Consider the following 18,427-nt stretch of genomic DNA (forward strand, 5'->3'; position numbering starts at 1 on the left):
TGTGGAACAACATTAGGGTGAGTCATTAATGACATAATTTTAATTTTTGGGTGAACTAACCCTTTCCTCGGTGTCTCATCCAGAGACCACACATGGATGTTCCAGAGGTGCGGACACTGGTGGCATATGGTGTCCGTCCCTGAGAAAGCAGATCCTTCCTAAGGGAAATCTGCCAGGGAGGGGCTGTTTCAAGGAGCAGCCCTTTTTTTTTTCCCAGGCTGTTTTTTCTGAGATCCAGGTCTGGGTGGGACAGTACGACTCAACCATCAAGACATGCTCCTCTTCCTCCCTGATCTTGCACAGTGTCTGTATGAATAGGCTCACTAGGGGAAACGCATATTTGCGAGGAGCATTGGGGCCCAACCTAGAAAGCACAGTGTCCTGGAGTAGAGGCGATGAGTGTGGTGCACTTACTCTGTAGGACCCCTGAGGGACTGGGTAGAGAGGCCTGATGAGGTGGTGCGTCCTCAAAATGCAGATTGCTTGCCCGTGGTGAATGAAGGGGTGGCTGAGAGTGAGGAAGCAAAGCTTCGCTTTCTGTTTTTGAGGAAAATGAAACAAAAGATTCTCCACCCAGCCCTCCTCCAGGTGAAGCAGTTGTGCGTTCACCATCTTCTGGATCAAAACAGCTCCCTTCATCTCTGGGCCACCGACCCAAAGCCGCTTTGAATTGCGCTTTGAGGGTTTAGTGGTCTGGAGCGGCTGCATCACCTTCCTGCAGGAGGGTCAATCGGTGCAGCTGCAGGGGGATACCCTCAGGGGGATATGGGCGGCAGTGGCTCAGTGGTTCATGTAGGTTGTCTACAAACCAGAAGGTTGGTGGTTCAATCCCCGGTTCCACCTGACCAAGTGTCGAAGTGTCCATGAGCAAGACACCTAACCCCAGCTGCTCCCGACGAGCCGGATGGCGCCTTACATGGCTGACATCGCCGTCAGTGTATGAATGGGTGAATGGGAGGCAAAAATGTAAAGCGCTTTGGATAAAAGCGCTATATAAATGCAGTCCATTTACCCTTGGTGACGAGCAGGCTGAGGGGGCTATGTCACTCCGTGGCAGGATGTGCTTTATTGCCTCAGTCTGCTTCTAGGCTGCTGAGAACTGCTGGGCAAAGTCCTCGACAGTGTTGCCAAAGAGGCAGGCCTGGGAGATGGACCTCTTTAAGAGATTTTGCCTGATGGACCTGCAAAATGGCCATGGCATGCGAAGGTGGCTTGTACAGTGGCAGAGTAAGCAGTATCAGCCAGGGCTGCTGTCGTTTCACATGTTGTCTTTGACTGGAGGCTCGGAAGATTCCACCAGGTGGTGGCACTTCCATCGAAGTGAGAGTGGAGGAGGCAGAAGAATGGTTTTGGGCAGTAAAAGGTGCCTTCCATGACTTCTGAACCTCCTCATGCACCTCTGGGAAGAACGGGAGTGGGGCAGCTCAGCTTCCTCACCCTCTTTAGAGGACACAAGCCCACTCTCCGATGCAGCGTTCGACATCCGATCCTCATGAGACACGATATGCATCAAGTGAAGTGAATGGCACACGCCATGCTAGAGGAGTGGGAGGTCAGTTGGGGTTGGCCCAATAGAGATGCTTTTTGCCCAGGCATGAGAGACCGCGATCGTGGCCATCAGATTAAAATTGCTGTTGGCTCCCTTTCTGCGTTCAGAAATATGCTCTTCCTTGAAGGTAGACTGGAATGAGTGATTGTTGTACAACCGCTTGGCTCCGAATCCAAAATATGAATGAAGTGAGTAATCCCAGACATATAAAAATATGACTGTCATTACTCATTAACTAAATGAGCCAATGGACATTGGCCAGTTCAGTTACCACTTAGAGGTGTTTAGGCTCCCAGGCGAGACTTAATGGGAACCAGTCTTACACGAATAACTGTTTTTTCCTCCTGTGATGTTTGTCTTCAGTATGGATTCAGTGGGAGTGAATGTGATTGAAACAGCAGCTCTTGGGAGACCCTTCCAGCTCGGCATGCTGTATGACTGCAGAAAAGATGCATTAATAACAGGTGAGTTTTAGTCAAATCAATCTAGGAGTAAAAATGTCTGTAGTTTTACTACAAATGCCTTTAAATTTTATTTAAGAGAAATAAATCATAAACAAAGGTGAGCAAACATCACATTTTCACTTTCATTGTTTTAAACTTTATTAATAAATGTCAGGATTAGTTTCAGATGTGAAATGTGAATCTATAATATAGATATGTGTCCTTTTACAGGGGTAAGACTTTGGAATAAAGATCAACTGAAACAGAATATTTCCTCTCATTCCCAAATCAATACAGATTTCAATGTCTCAACTTCAGACTCCCTTCAGGACAAATCTAAATTACTAAATATTGATGCTGGACTAAAACTGAGTCTTTTGGGTGATCTCATCCAAGTAAGTGGAGCAGCAAAATATCTCAAGGACACCAAGTCATCTTTCAAACAGCAGAGACTGACGCTACATTATCACTCAACCAGCAGGTTTGAGGAACTGGTCACAAACCATTTGACTTCTGAAAATATTGCTCCTGACGATGATAGTGACATAGCTACACATGTAGTGACAGGAGTGCTGTATGGAGCAGATGCTTGCTTTGTGTTTGATAGAGAAGTTTCTTCTGATGAAGATAAAAAAACTGTAAAAGGAGAATTAAAAGTGGCTCTTGAAAAACTACAAAGCATCATTTCTGTAGGTTCAAATGCTGATCTAAGTGTGAATCACAATCAGAAAAACACTGTCAAAAACTTCACTTGTACATTTTATGGCGACTTCCAGCTGCCGTCTAATCCAACCTCTTTTGAAGATGCGTTGAAGGTTTTTGCTGAACTTCCAAAACTGCTGAAAGAAAACCAAGAGCTGGCAGTTCCACTGAGAGTTTGGCTTTATCCTCTGGAGAAACTTAACTCAAGAACATCAAAACTTCATAAAGACATCAGCATGGATCTAATCATAAAGATTGAATCAGTGATTGAGAGTTTAAATAAAACTGAGATGAAATGTAGGGACCTAATGGAAGACTCTCCTGCTATGACCTTTGATATATTTCATGATAAAATACGGAAAATCAAGCAAAACTGCTACATGTACAAGTTGAGACTCATGAAGAAACTCGGCTCTCTGCTGCCAAACATCCGTGGAGACGTGATGAAGGAAACCACCCTGAATGAACTTCTACAAGAACAAGATGCATCTCCATTCAATGACAGTGACCTTGTAGAATGGCTGAAAGAGAGAGAAAGAGAGTCTGAGATCATTAAGTCAGTCCTCAGACGGCTGAAGGATGCTGGTGCACAGGTAGAGCTCAATGTAGATGCCGTCTGGATGGGCCTGGAAGATGGAAATCTTGTGAGTTACACGTTCACATCATTGGACTGGGCAGACGTGCTACTTTCTAAACAAACTGGCTACCTGAATCCTTCAACTCAAGATGAGAAGAGTCCTGATGAGAAGAGCCCTGATTCAAAGCAAAAGTCTTGGCTTACTCCTAATGTCATAAAGTTCATGAGGAACAATTTGGAGATATTTAAGAACTTAACCAAATCAAAAGACAGCTGTAAACCTGCCAAGTTCATTGTTTCCTGTAGAGAAATGGAGAATCATCCTGGTTCCTGCATTCTCCTGTATGAACATGGATGTGATGAAGCTGTTTGTTTCACTCCTCCATCACAGCCAGCCCGTCCAATCATTGAAGAGGTCAAAGGTCAGACTGTGGTTCTGAAGGTTCCTCCATCATGTCCTGCTACAGTGGAGCTCAGATTACTGTATAAAGCGAAGCAGGACACAGTCTGGACATCTGAACCTGTGCTGAAGGATCAACACACAGTTACTCTGACTGATCTGAGAGCAGAGACGGAGTATGAGATCAAATGTGTGGTGATGGGGAAACTCGACTACACCAGAGACAGTGATGTGATCCATCTGAGGGTCATTGAGAAGAAGCTCATCATGGCAACGGACTTGGTCATTGAAAATCTGAGCTTTACTGAAAACAAGTGCAGTGAGCTTCTGAAAGACACCAGGGCAAACGCATTTACTGCATTTCGAAAGAAGATTGAAGATCTGAAGCGATTCTGCCAAATCTACAGGCAAGATTTCAACAAGAGAAGCCAATCGCTGATCCGGTCAGTTCAAGCCTGTGAAGAAGAGACTTGTGCTTTGACCAATCTTCTACAAGCTCACGATGAGTCTCCGTTTAACACACAGGATCTTATGGAGTGGATCACAGGGAAAGAAAAAGAAATGAACACAGTTGGGGCGTTTCTTCAACAATTACTAGGGTCTGGGGCTGAAGTGAACATGAGTTTAGACACAGTGCTGTCAGATATTAAGGTGGAGAATGTGGTTTGCTACACGTTTAGTTCCCTTGAGCAGCCAGACGAGCTGCTTTCTGAACAAGAGAACTACATGAAAGCTCAAACAACATGGAAGAATCCAGGAACGACTCCTCGAACATTGACGTGGCTCTCTGGACACATCAGGGAGAAAATGAGAGAAAATGTTATCATATTTAAGAAACTAATGACTTCACAGGACAATCAGTCCACTGAATGTATTGTCTCCTCAAAGGAAATTGAGAATCATCCTGGTTCCTGCATTCTCCTGTATGAACATGGATGTGATGAAGCTGTTTGCTTTACTCCTCCATCACAGCCAGCCCGTCCAATCACTGAAGAGGTCAAAGGTCAGACTGTGGTTCTGAAGGTTCCTCCATCATGTCCTGCTACAGTGGAGCTCAGATTACTGTATAAAGCGAAGCAGGACACAGTCTGGACATCTGAACCTGTGCTGAAGGATCAACTCACAGTTACTCTGACTGATCTGAGAGCAGAGACGGAGTATGAGATCAAATGTTCAGCGCTGGGGAAACTCAACTACACCAGAGACAGTGACGTGATCAGAGTCACCACAGAGGTATGATCAAATAAATTTAAATGACTGATTAGAGATATATGCAGTCTCATGAGAGTAAGCCATTACGCCATTATTGCCCATGTCAGGTGTTAAATAGAATCAAATGTGTCTTTCAGCAAAGTACATGGAACAGAGCAGCTAAAGGTGAGTTATATACTTTTTCTGAATTAGTTATACACCAATAATGTCAAACTAAATTATGTAAAATATTAAAGCTTATGTTTTCTATTTAAAAAAATGACGTTTCATGCTAACACGTTAGAAATAATCCTTAACCCTTTCCCCGCCAAACACAGTATTTTCCGTTATTTGTGAGAAAACGCTTCCTGGCCAAACACGTCATTTTCTGTGTGTAATGAAGTTCGTTCATGGGAAGGAAGGAGGCGGGAACCGGCAAACGTTTAACAACATTTATTCAAAATAAATAAACAAAATGAAAGTAAAACCGCGGGCAGCCCCTCACGGACGACTACCCGCGAACACACAAAATAAAACGTGGGCAGCCCCTCACGGACGACTGCCCACAAACACATAAACAAAACATAACATAAAATCCAGGCCTGGTCCTCTCTCGTCTTCTGCTGCCTTCGTTCCTCCTTTTATGCTCCCGTCACATGGCCGCGAGACGAGACCGGTGTGCCACGCAGCTGGCACTCGTTAACATTAATCACCGGCCCGCTCTCGCGGTCCCTCGCCCCGCTGCTTGTCACACCACATAGCCCCATCGCCCCTCGCAGGCCGGGGGGCACTCCCGAGACTGCGCTCTACTCCCCCCCCCCCCCCCCCCCCTCCCGGGGGGCCGATCACGGCGGCCGCGGCACCTGGGGGTAAGGACAGAGGGGCGAGAGAAATGTAGACGGGAGCACGAGGAGCCCGCGGACGAGAGAGGGGAGAGAGGGAAAAAAAGAAAGAAAGAGGAAAAAAAAAAAAATCTGGTCCGGTTCCCAGACACACTGCCGTTCGGCCCTCCGCCCGCCGAGAGGCTCTTCCTCGCGGTGCTGTGCGATGGCACTGGACGCCTGGTGGGCAGCTCGATCCTCCTCCGCCCCCTGGCGGCCGGCGGTGACTCCTCCTTTCGAGGGACCCGGCAGCGAGCCCCGCACTCCCTGCTCCTCCCCTCTCAGGCGGATGGCAGCAGGCTCCGGCTCACGGCAAGCGCGGCGACTCCTCCGCTCCCTCTCGGATGGCAGCCACCCCACCTCGACCCAGGGGCACGGCAGCAAGGTCTCTGTCCCACCTTTCCCGCTCCAGCACCATCGCCTCGGGCAGCCCTCGCGGTCTTTCATTATCCGCGCTGCCCGAACTCCTCAGCACCGCGATCCCCCTCAGCAGTGAGGGCTCTCCGACAGCGCGTCCCTCCTTCCTCCCGGGCTTCGGCACCAATGTAATGAAGTTCGTTCATGGGAAGGAAGGAGGCGGGAACCGGTGAATGTTTAACAACATTTATTCAAAATAAATAAACAAAATGAAAGTAAAACCGCGGGCAGCCCCTCACGGACGACTGTCCACAAACACATAAACAAAACATAACATAAAATCCAGGCCTGGTCCTCTCTCGTCTTCCGCTGCCTTCGTTCCTCCTTTTATGCTCCCGTCACATGGCCGCGAGACGAGACCGGTGTGCCACGCAGCTGGCACTCGTTAACATTAATCACCGGCCCGCTCTCGCGGTCCCTCGCCCTGCTGCTTGCAACACCACACTGTGTTTCCGTGTTTTCACTGTCAGATGCTAGGGGACGCTATTACGCATCTCCTGACCGAGTACAGAATCTCCTGATCAAAACACACGTGAGGAAGATGCAGTAAAACAAGCGATCGTATGTAAGCAGATGCATATGTAAAATAATGTGATCGTCAATATTAAACATCATATTCTCAAAAATATACTTTTAACATCTTCAAAATGGATTCTTCACCAGATCCACCATCAAAATATTTGATTTGCGTTGCCAGGTTTGCTGATGATACTTTCTATTCTTTTGTTTTCTACCTGCAGTGACTATGAGTGAAATGTCACTTCATCACCTGTCATTGCCACCTTGTGGAGAAAAGATGATTGCACTTATTCAGTCTTTGATGAATAAGTGAGAATATGATTAAATTATTGTTGTGCAAAAAAAAATAAATAAATAAATATATATATATATATATATATATATATATATATATATATATATATATATATATATATATATATATATATATATATATATTGTGCAGAAGAGGACTGGCTTCTTTGGTTTAGATAGTTTGAGGATCGTTAGGTAGAGCTCACAGCAGGTGATTGATCAGAATCACGCAAGATTTCTTCATTGGAAGTATTTATTGAATTGACAACTGCATATGTACAGTGAAGAGTGGTTCTGGACAAATAAAGAAATAAAACAAACATAATTAGTTAAATGCAAATAAATGATTATCATGCAACAAACCTCTATTTGTATTAACTGTATTCTATTCTAATAATATAGCAGAAATAAAATACAATTATATTTTAACATAGCCAAAACTGACATTAAAGGAATGAAAAGGACTGTGCTGTGGGTCTAAGCAGCTACAAATATATCAATGAGAGAGGATGATCCAGTCGTAATACAATGTCTCCCTCTTTTGGTCGCGCAAAGAACTACACCAGGCCGCTCCGAGAGATGTCACGTGACGACCCGTGTGCATGCGGGGGGTGCGTGCCCTATAACTTATTAACTGTATCGCAGGCAAATATCACCGCGATAGCTTACGCAATACACACAGCTGGTGCTTAACTGGTATTCTACAATGTTTAAACAAAGAATAATGCCCGAGTGGCAATCTATACATTGTTAGAAAGAAGCATCACGACATCACGAGGCCTAGCCAGGCAGGAAAATCTGAGCTTACATTTAGCAACACTAAACGGACAAAAAGCTACCAATCTAACCTTACCAATGGCAGTAAAATAACAACAAATAGATAGATTCTTACTTGTAAAGACGCACACAGCATAACGCAGTTGTATCAAGGTGGGTTGTAACTCAAAACCCGGAAAGAACGCTACCAACGTGCAGCGCTCCTAAGACAACTTGTGATTGGCTAACAGTCCAGGTGAAGCGAGGCATCTTCCAGTAGGAGAGAGAGAGAGAGTCACAGTAAAGTGTCTGATGCTTAGCGGCCACAAGGGGGCCTTTTTTACAGCCGCCCCCAGATTACTGAAGGGAATCTGCAGAAGAAGAAAAGGCGCCCACTCGTCCGGTAGTGGTTAGTCTGATAATTCTGGAAGCTGGATGAGTCGAGCCACCGGGCGGGTGTAAGCCCGGTCTCCTACATTCACTTCAGCAGACCGTACTTTACTGTCGAGGCCGTGGGAGACCCTGGTCACTTTACCCACTGGCCACAGTGAGCGGGGGAGCTGCGAATCAATGATGAGGACCGTCTTGCCGATGTGCAGTTCTGGGTTTTCAGCATTCCACTTCTGTCGGGCTTGGAGGCTGGGCAGATAGAAGCTGATAAAATGTTTCCAGAAGTGGTCAGCCAACAGCTGGCTATGACGCCAACGCCTACTGCTCAGGAGCTCGGATTCAGGATACACCACCTGCGGGAGAGAGGCATCTGGCTGCCCAATGAGCAATGAGTTGGGAGTTATTGGATCCGGGTCGGCGATGTCTGCAGATGTGTAGCCTAACGGCTTGGAGTTGAGAATCCCTTCAATCTCAACTAGTAGGGTTCTCAGCACCTCATCTGTCACAAGCTGGGCTCCAAGGGTTACTTGCAGGGCTTGTTTTATTGAACGTATCTCGCGTTCCCAGCATCCGCCAAAGTGGGGGGCGTTGGGTGGATTAAACTTCCAGTCGATTTGCTGAGATGCAAGTTGAGCTTGGATTTCTGGAGCAAGGTCGGCGAATGCTTCCTGGAGCTCTCGATCACCACCTCTGAAGTTAGTCCCCTGGTCTGAAATGCTCGAATGGCTTTCCTCTGCGGGCGATAAACCGTCTTAGGGCCATGAGGAATGAGTCTTTATTCAAACTGGAGAGCATGTCGATATGCAAGGCTCGGGTGGTCATGCATTTAAAGATTATTCCCCAGCACTTTTCCCTCCTCCTTCCAATAGCCACTGAGTATGGCCCAAAGCAGTCTACTCCTGTTGAGTAAAATGCTGGCTTGAAAAGTCGGACTCTAGATGGAGGCAGGTCTGCCATCTTAGGGATTTGTGGCTTTCCACGCCATTTCTGACACTCTTGGCACTTGCGCTGAAAGCGGCGGATAGCCTCTCGCCCTCCTGGTAACCAGTATTTGCGGCGCATCTCTGAGAAGACCCTCTCTGGGCCTGGATGGTGCAGCTGGGAATCATACTCTTGGATGAGCAGCTGTGTGACTGGGTGTTTGGCATCCAGCACCACCGGGTGAACCATATCCGTTTCCAGATGGTTACTATGACGCAGACGTCCGCCGACCCGGATGAGCTTGTCACTGTGGTCGAACTCTGGTGGAAGCTTGAGCAATCTGCTGCTCTTAGCGACTGGTTTCCCTGACTGCAGCTGGGCATAGTCAATAGGAAAACTGTCTTGTTGGACCTGTTGTAGCAGAGCCAGCTGGGCTTCCCTGTAGGCTGTGACGTTGCCTGAGGCCGCCCCATGTAGAGTCTTTGTTGTGGCAGTCAGGAGGTCTCTGAAGGAAGAAAACTGCTTAGCATCCGGGAGGTGACTTGACTCGGTAGTATTGAGGTAGCAGAACTGAGGTTTCTTGAGCTCTTCACCCTGACCTGCCTCAGTTTGGATCTGAGGACTTTGTGGCCATTTGTCTGGGGAACACCACAAGAAGGTTGGGCCTTGACCCCAGCGGCTGTCTGGAGTCAATGTGGCAAGAGGTTTGCCACGCGTTATGTCGTCGGCCGCGTTCTGTGCAGAGTCCACATACCGCCATGTGTCACCCTTGGTGAGATCTTGAATTTCTGCCACGCGTGTACCAACAAACACTTTGAAACGGCATGATTCCGACTGCAACCACTGGAGCACAGTGGTAGAGTCCGACCAGAGCACCACCCGCTGGATGGGCAGTGTAAGTTCAGATTTGAGGATCTGGGCCATTTGTGCTCCGGTAAGAGCAGCGCATAACTCCAGGCGTGGGATTGACTGCTGCTTTTTTGGAGCAACTCTGGATCTTGCAGTGACAAAAGCTACTTGGACGACTCCATGAGGATTCCTGGTTCGGAGGTATGCCACAGAGCCATAGCCTCGCTCTGAGGCATCACAAAACACATGGATCTCACGCTCACAGGTGGGAGAATCTAACTCACAGCTAGTGTAACATCTCGGAAGTGTTATGTTCTGTAGGTGAGGTAACTCATCCTCCCACTCTCTCCATGCGGCTAGCAGGTGATCTGGCAGAGCAGGGTCGTCCCAGTCACGCTTTTTGTCCCACAGGTGTTGGATGACAACTTTGGCCCTGGTTATGTAAGGTACTAGAAAACCAAGGGGGTCGTATTGGCTTGCCACCACTTTATAGATTGAGCGCATAGTGACCACTTCTTCATTGGCTACAGCCTCTCGACACTTGAAGGACAGAGTGTCCTCTCGGCAGTCCCACTGCAGGCCCAGGGCTGATTCTTCTTGGCTTGGGTGACCTTGGGCGATCCACTTTTCGGCACTAGCCGATCTTGCCTCAACAGGGAGGTGACGGATGGTGTCTGGATGTGTACTGGCCCACTGGCGAAGCTCAAAGCCTCCCTCGGCAAGAAGAGTCTGCAGCTTGTCAATGATGGGCTTGGCATCTTCAACTGTAGGCATGCTTTGTAGACAGTTATCCACATAGAAATGCCTTAACACAGAGTCTCTCACTGCATCCGCTGGCTGAGTATGGTCCATAATGTGCTTCTGCAGGGCATATGTAGCACAGCAGGGGCTACAGGTAGTCCCAAAGGGCAGCACCTTCCACTGGTAGACTGTGGGTTGTTCATCACGCTTGAGCTCCCTCCAGAGGAAGCGGAGGAGAGGCTCATCCTCAGGAAGGAGCCTGACCTGGTGAAACATACCCCGTATGTCACTACTAAAGGCCACACAATGCTCTCTGAATCGCAGGAGAACTGAAAGGAGTGGTGGACCAAGAGTTGGACCAGGAAGCAGGAGTTTGTTCAAGTTAGCGTCACTGTACTGGAAGGAGCAATTAAAAACCACTCTGTGCTTGCCATTGTGCTCCACAAGGTGGTGAGGGATGTACCAGCTGCTTGAGGTGTTCTCTGTGCCAGGGGGTAGTTTCTCCACATAACCAGCCTTTTCAAGTCTCTAGATCTCTGCATTGTAGACTTGGGCTGTCTCTGGTTTCTTCGCCAGCCGCCTTTCCGTGTTCCGAAGTTGAGGCAGTACTGCCTCCTTTGGTGCGGAGAGGTGGGGAAAGTTCTTCACGCGTAGGAGAGGAGTAGCATAGCGGTGTACACCATTAACATGTACTCGCACAGTCTGTTTATCCAAGCATTCAAGGGCCTCCTTGTCCTGCTGTGACCTCATACTGGCCTTTTCGCTGCGCCATGGGAGGACGTCCAGCTGCCACAGCCTCTCCACATGCTGGTAGATGTCAGCCGGAGGTGCCCCGAAGGTGGTGAAAAGGCAATGTTGTTCGATAAGGTGCTGCTTTAGATTGTTGGTAGGACCTTGCAGCGTCCATCCGAGACGGGTGCGGACAGCAACTGGCGCACCAGGGGGACCAAAGATGACTGGCTCAACTGGAGTCACCAAGTGAGGGTGGTCTGAGCCAATAAGCAGTAGCGGGACAATGTCCTTAAATGAAGGGATAGAAAGTTTCTTCAAATGTCTGTATTTGCTCTGCAGTGCTTTGAAGGGATATGTGTGCTGTCCCAGCCCGAGCTTGGGTGCGGTAAAGGCTCCTTTGATGTTGTATACCATGGCTGGAGAACAGGCTGGAGAGATGCTAAATGAGACAGCCGCCCCGTGAAGCGTCTGCAGCTCCTGTCTAACGGTACGTAGGGGCAAATCCTCGGGCTGGCCTTCAATTCCCAGTTGTTGGACAGCCGGTTGGAGGAGAAGGGTACGTTCGGACCCATCGTCTAGCACAGCGTATGTCTCCAGAGTTTGGTCACCGTGGCGAAGGATAACTTTACTGACCTTGAGAAGCACACGATGGCCCTGCGGTGGCTTGCCAATGTATAGCACTTGTTCTGCACTTGGAACGGACAAAGGTTTGCTCTCACTGGACTTCACCTGGTCAGGACTTCTCTCAACTTTGTCAGTCTTGGCTAAACTTCTTTCGCTGACATCATGTAGAGCAAGCAGGTGTCTGCTGTTGCATGTTCTACAGCACATCTTCAGATCACATTCAGCAGATCTGTGTTCTCTGCCGCATCGCCAACATCGGTTGTTGTCCTGAATCCAGGTACGTTTCTGGGTGGCGCTGAGCAGTTTGAAATTTGCGCAATTATTCAGAGTATGCTTGTAGTTCTCACAGAATGGGCAGAACTTCTTTGCATCTAGACTGGTTGGAGGAGTGAATTTGGTCGGCTCCCTAATCGATTTGGGTTCAGCCCCCAGCATGAGGACTGAGGCCTTAGGTGACGACTTCACATTACTCTTGAGGTCTCTGGGCTTAGATCCAGTGTCCTTCCTCAAGCGATATTGTGCTATATCCTCCTGGATCTGGAGCTCGTATTCCAGCCAATCTGCTAGGTCCAGAAGAGTGGGGATAGGAATACGGAGCGGGTGGATGTAGCGCCTGAAACTGGACCTCAAGTCGTGTGGTAGCTTGCCCAGTAGATGGGTGACATGAGAACCACAGTCCAGCTCTACTTGCCCTTTTAAACCGAGCTGCTCCAACATGCTCACAAGTGATCTGATGTTCAGTGCGAACAACCTGAATGACTTGATGTCTCCACTCTGAATGTTGGGGCCGTCCATCAGTTCGGCAATATGCTGAAGGGCGAGTTGGTGTGGCTGCCCGTACTGCTGGTTTAAAGCTGCCATAGTGTCAGTGAATGGGTAGTCAGAATTGCTGTAAGAATCTGCCACCAGCAAAGCTTCCTCCAGCTTCAGATGATCCACTAATATCTGGAACTTGAAACGTTCAGTGGCATCTCTAGGAAGGAGATTGTCTAGGGCAATACGGAGTCTCGCAAAGTCTCTTGGGTTAGGACTGTTGAAGTTCGGGATTGTAGGAATGGGCCCTCTGTATGTTCTTTCCTGTCCACCAGGGGGAGTCAATGAACGTCGGGGCTCATGCCAAGGTGAAGGGGGTCTATGTCTCTCGCGCTGGTCTGGAGAGTAGCTGCAGCGGCGTGCAGGAGAGTAGTCACCTCGGCTTGATGGTTCTTTGTATTCTCTGGAGGAATAACAAGAGTCTCTGTATCTGGAGTAATGCTCAGGTGAGCGGTGGTGGCTGCACTGTTCATAATTTGAATGAGAACTGTAGCAACCTTCTGTGGAGTCATAGCGTCGTCGCAAGGCCTGGTGCTTGGAGCGTACAGGCTCGGGAGAGCGCCTAGGTGAAGGAAAGTCATATCTGGTTGATTCCCTGTAGTCCTTTGTCTCTCTACTGTAGTCATGATGCCTATCTGAGGGCCGTTGTGTTGGTGTCTCCCTGTCCCGGAAGTAGACTGATTTAAACTGGGTTGAAGCACCTCAATAATCCAGCCCTTCTCTGTAAAGTCTATCTCTAGCAGCTACAATACGTGGCTCTGAACGGGAATTGATGGGTTCTGCTCTGGCTCTGAGCTGTTCGTTCTGTATTTTTAATTCCTCCATTGATGCCAAGAGATCTTCCCTTTCACGCTCTAGTATGCAGCACTCCCTTCTCCACTCAGCTGCTGAAGATTCCCATTTATCAGTGAGTGACAATCGCGCTGGGCTGTGGTGCAGCTGACTTTCTGGGGATGTAGAACGCGAATCAGGTCTACGGTGATCCTCTTCGTCTAGAGGCTCTCTAGACTGTGATTCAGAAGGCTTCTTGTTTTGAGAGCTGGTCGGGAGATCAGATAAGTCATAATCTTGCAAGTAATTAGGGAGGGACTGCTGCCTCCTGGATCGAACACTAGACTCTTTATCCGAAGTGGTAAACATATTGCTCCGCTGCAGGCTCTGGCTCCGGCTCGAAGGACCACTTTGTGCAGAAGAGGACTGCCTTCTTTGGTTTAGATAGTTTGAGGATCGTTAGGTAGAGCTCACAGCGGGTGATTGATCAGAATCACGCAAGATTTCTTCATTGGAAGTATTTATTGAATTGACAACTGCATATGTACAGTGAAGAGTGGTTCTGGACAAATAAAGAAATAAAACAAACATAATTAGTTAAATGCAAATAAATGATTATCATGCAACAAACCTCTATTTGTATTAACTGTATTCTATTCTAATAATATAGCAGAAATAAAATACAATTATATTTTAACATAGCCAAAACTGACATTAAAGGAATGAAAAGGACTGTGCTGTGGGTCTAAGCAGCTACAAATATATCAATGAGAGAGGATGATCCAGTCGCAATACAATGTCTCCCTCTTCTGGTCGCGCAAAGAACTACACCAGGCCGCTCCGAGAGATGTCACGTGACGACCCGTGTGCATGCGGGGGGTGCGTGCCCTATAACTTATTAACTGTATCGCAGGCAAATATCACCGCGATAGCTTACGCAATACACACAGCTGGTGCTTAACTGGTATTCTACAATGTTTAAACAAAGAATAATGCCCAAGTGGCAATCTATACATTGTTAGAAAGAAGCATCACGACATCACAAGGCCTAGCCAGGCAGGAAAATCTGAGCTTACATTTAGCAACACTAAACGGACAAAAAGCTACCAATCTAACCTTACCAATGGCAGTAAAATAACAACAAATAGATAGATTCTTACTTGTAAAGACGCACACAGCATAACGCAGTTGTATCAAGGTGGGTTGTAACTCAAAACCCGGAAAGAACGCTACCAACGTGCAGCGCTCCGTGATTGGCTAACAGTCCAGGTGAAGCGAGGCATCTTCCAGTAGGAGAGAGAGAGAGAGTCACAGTAAAGTGTCTGATGCTTAGCGGCCACAAGGGGGCCTTTTTTACACACATATATATATATATATATATATATATATATATATATATATATATATATATATATATATATATATATATATATATATTACGTACTCTAGTACATACATTGGGTCTCTAGAGATGCTATACAATTTAAAATAGACTTCCTTCTATAAATGTATTTTTTCCTTGTTATATAGTTATGAATTCAATTAATCAGTTAATTGATTGAGGAATACCAAGAAGGGTGGCATCTACCTTTAAAAAATGAATGAGAGGGAGGGTAGTGAAGGACGTCCCAGGTCAATAAAGACCCAAAATATGCATTTAAGGGTTAAATGATCCGTTTTATGATGCATTATCATTAATTCTTCTTCATAAAAATATATTCATATGTAAAATGAATGTTAGCGTTTGCTGATGTGGGTTTGCTCTCAGGTTCTGAATACTGGAATAAAACATTTGACGCATGGGAAATACTCTTTCACATAAATTACTTATGGTTTAGAGCAGGGGTTCCCAAACTTTTTGAAAAACACCTGTTTTATGACTATCAGTTTGACCATCTGTTGTATTACCTCCCTCCTCCTCCTATACACCCCCTTTTTACGAATTTACAGGGAGTGCAGAATTATTAGGCAAATGAGTATTTTGACCACATCATCCTCGTTATGCATGTTGTCTTACTCCAAGCTGTATAGGCTGGAAAGCCTACTACCAATTAAGCATATTAGGTGATGTGCATCTCTGTAATGAGAAGGGGTGTGGTCTAATGACATCAACACCCTATATCAGCTGTGCATAATTATTAGGCAACTTCCTTTCCTTTGGCAAAATGGGTCAAAAGAAGGACTTGACAGGCTCAGAAAAGTCAAAAATAGTGAGATGTATTGCAGAGGGATGCAGCAGTCTTAAAATAGCCAAGCTTCTGAAGCGTGATCATTGAACAATCAAGCGTTTCATTCAAAATAGTCAACAGGGTCGCAAGAAGCGTGTGGAAAAACCAAGGCGCAAAATAACTGCCCGTGAACTGAGAAAAGTCAAGCGTGCAGCTGCCAAGATGCCACTTGCCACCAGTTTGGCCATATTTCAGAGCTGCAACATCACTGGAGTGCCCAAAAGCACAAGGTGTGCAATACTCAGAGACATGGCCAAGGTAAGAAAGGCAGAAAGTCGACCACCACTGAACAAGACACACAAGCTGAAACGTCAAGACTGGGCCAAGAAATATCTCAAGACTGATTTTTCTAAGGTTTTATGGACTGATGAAATGAGAGCGAGTCTTGATGGGCCAGATGGATGGGCCCGTGGCTGGATTGGTAAAGGGCAGAGAGCTCCAGTCCGACTCAGACGCCAGCAAGGTGGAGGTGGAGTACTGGTTTGGGCTGGTATCATCAAAGATGAGCTTGTGGGGCCTTTTCGGGTTGAGGATGGAGTCAAGCTCAACTCCCAGTCCTACTGCCAGTTTCTGGAAGACACCTTCTTCAAGCAGTGGTACAGGAAGAAGTCGGCATCCTTCAAGAAAAACATGATTTTCATGCAGGACAATGCTCCATCACACGCGTCCAAGTACTCCACAGCGTGGCTGGCAAGAAAGGGTATAAAAGAAGAAAATCTAATGATATGGCCTCTCTCTCTGTCTCTATCTCTCTCTCTCTCTCTCTATCTCTATCTCCCTTTCTATTCTCTCTCTTTCTATTCTCTCTCTATCTCTCTCTCTCTCTCTCTGTCTCTCTCTCTCTCTCTATCTCTCTCTGCGCTTGTGGACCCTGGATGGTTGTGGCATACTAATCCCTGTCATGTGCGGGTCTGATTAGTCGTGGGTGGGGGTGAGGTGGGGCCGGGGGCCTTGGTCTGTCGCCCTCCAGCTGGTAGTTGTCGCGCTGTTTTAATGCTTTACATATTAGGTGAGGTGCACACACATTCATTTGGAGCATAAAACTAGTTTAAATCAGGAAAAGAAAAAAAAAAAGAAAAAGAAAAAAAAGAAAAGAAAAAAAAAAGGCACATATATAGGGTAAATGTGGCGTGGACATGGCGGCCTGCATGGGCTTTGCACTGGGCAGGTTCCATGCTACACGCCATGTTTGTTTTAATGCATTATACACTAGTTGACAAACACATCAGACAACAACAACAGCAAAAAACACAAAGATAGGGTCAGCGTGGCATCTATGGAACAGCTGGGGGATGGGCATGGATCTCGGGACCCTGGCGGCACCTCACCTTGATAGCCCATTGCATTACAACTCTGGCAGAGGTCTATCCTATGCCATGGCCATGAGGGGTATCAAAGCTTTATAATACCTTGTTATTAATAGCTGATCAATATTACCATTATTATAATTATTTTTATTGTTATTATTATTAAAATCATTGTTACCACTACTATTATTATCACTATTAATGACTTTATATATATCTACCATTATTATTATTATTATTACTATTACTACTATTGTTTTTATTTGTCCTCTTCCTGACCCCTTTAACCTTCCCCTCATTCCGGATGAAAAGAGTATATTTGTATATATGTTTGTCATTACTACTACTGATAATACTATTAATACTATTTGTCATTTCTAATTAATTGGATTTATCATTATTATTGTTATTATTATTAATATTGCCATTACTATTGCTGTTGTCACCTTATTTATACACATATATTTTTTGGTTATGTCTGTTGTACTTCCCTACATGATTCTTTATTCATACATTAACACTCCCACACCAGTTACACGCACAAACACACACACACACACACACACACACACACACACACACACACACACACACACACACACACACACACACACACACACACACACACACATACATACACACGCACACATCGTACTGGCATGTTATGTTTTGTTGGCCCTTGTATTTGTATTTTGCATCTTACTTCTCTTTTGTAAATATTGTACTTGTCTGTTTGCATAATAAAAAAAAAAAAAAAAAAAAAAAAAAAATGATATGGCCTCCTTGTTCCCCTGACCTGAACCCCATTGAGAACCTGTGGTCCATCATCAAATGTGTGATTTACAAGGAGGGAAACAGTCCACCTCTCTGAACAGTGTCTGGGAGGCTGTGGTTGCTGCTGCACGCAATGTTGATGGTGAACAGATCAAAACACTGACAGAATCATGGATGGCAGGCTTTTGAGTGGCCTTGCAAAGAAAGGTGGCTATATTGGTCACTGATTTGTTTTTGTTTGGTTTTTGAATGTCAGAAATGTATATTTGTGAATGTTGAGATGTTATATTGGTTTCACTGGTAAATTTTTGTTTTATTGAAATGGGTATACATTTTTTTTTTGTTAAGTTGCCTAATAATTATGCACAGTAATAGTCACCTGCACACACAGATATCCCCCTAAAATAGCTAAAACTAAAAACTAAAACTTCCAAAAATATTCAGCTTTGATATTAATGAGTTTTGTGTGTTCATTGAGAACATGGTTGTTGTTCAATAATAAAATTAATCCTCAAAAATACAACTTGCCTAAAAATTCTGCACTCCCT

The 18,427-nt window shown here is 46.1% G+C and overlaps 1 protein-coding gene across 1 annotated transcript in view; it reads left to right on the forward strand.

Annotated features, from left to right (window-relative positions):
- Positions 1-3,103: 3,103 nt before the first annotated feature.
- The window catches only part of LOC137048184 (uncharacterized), a 171,194-nt gene continuing 155,870 nt past the window's right edge, over positions 3,104-18,427 (forward strand). The window contains exon 1 of the mRNA XM_067426224.1: positions 3,104-4,904. Coding sequence (XP_067282325.1) covers positions 3,138-4,904 — 1,767 coding nt within the window. The 5' untranslated portion in view covers positions 3,104-3,137. The remainder of the gene's footprint in view (positions 4,905-18,427) is intronic.

Source organism: Pseudorasbora parva, chromosome 2 (assembly GCF_024679245.1).
Source record: "Pseudorasbora parva isolate DD20220531a chromosome 2, ASM2467924v1, whole genome shotgun sequence".
NCBI lineage: Eukaryota > Metazoa > Chordata > Actinopteri > Cypriniformes > Gobionidae > Pseudorasbora > Pseudorasbora parva.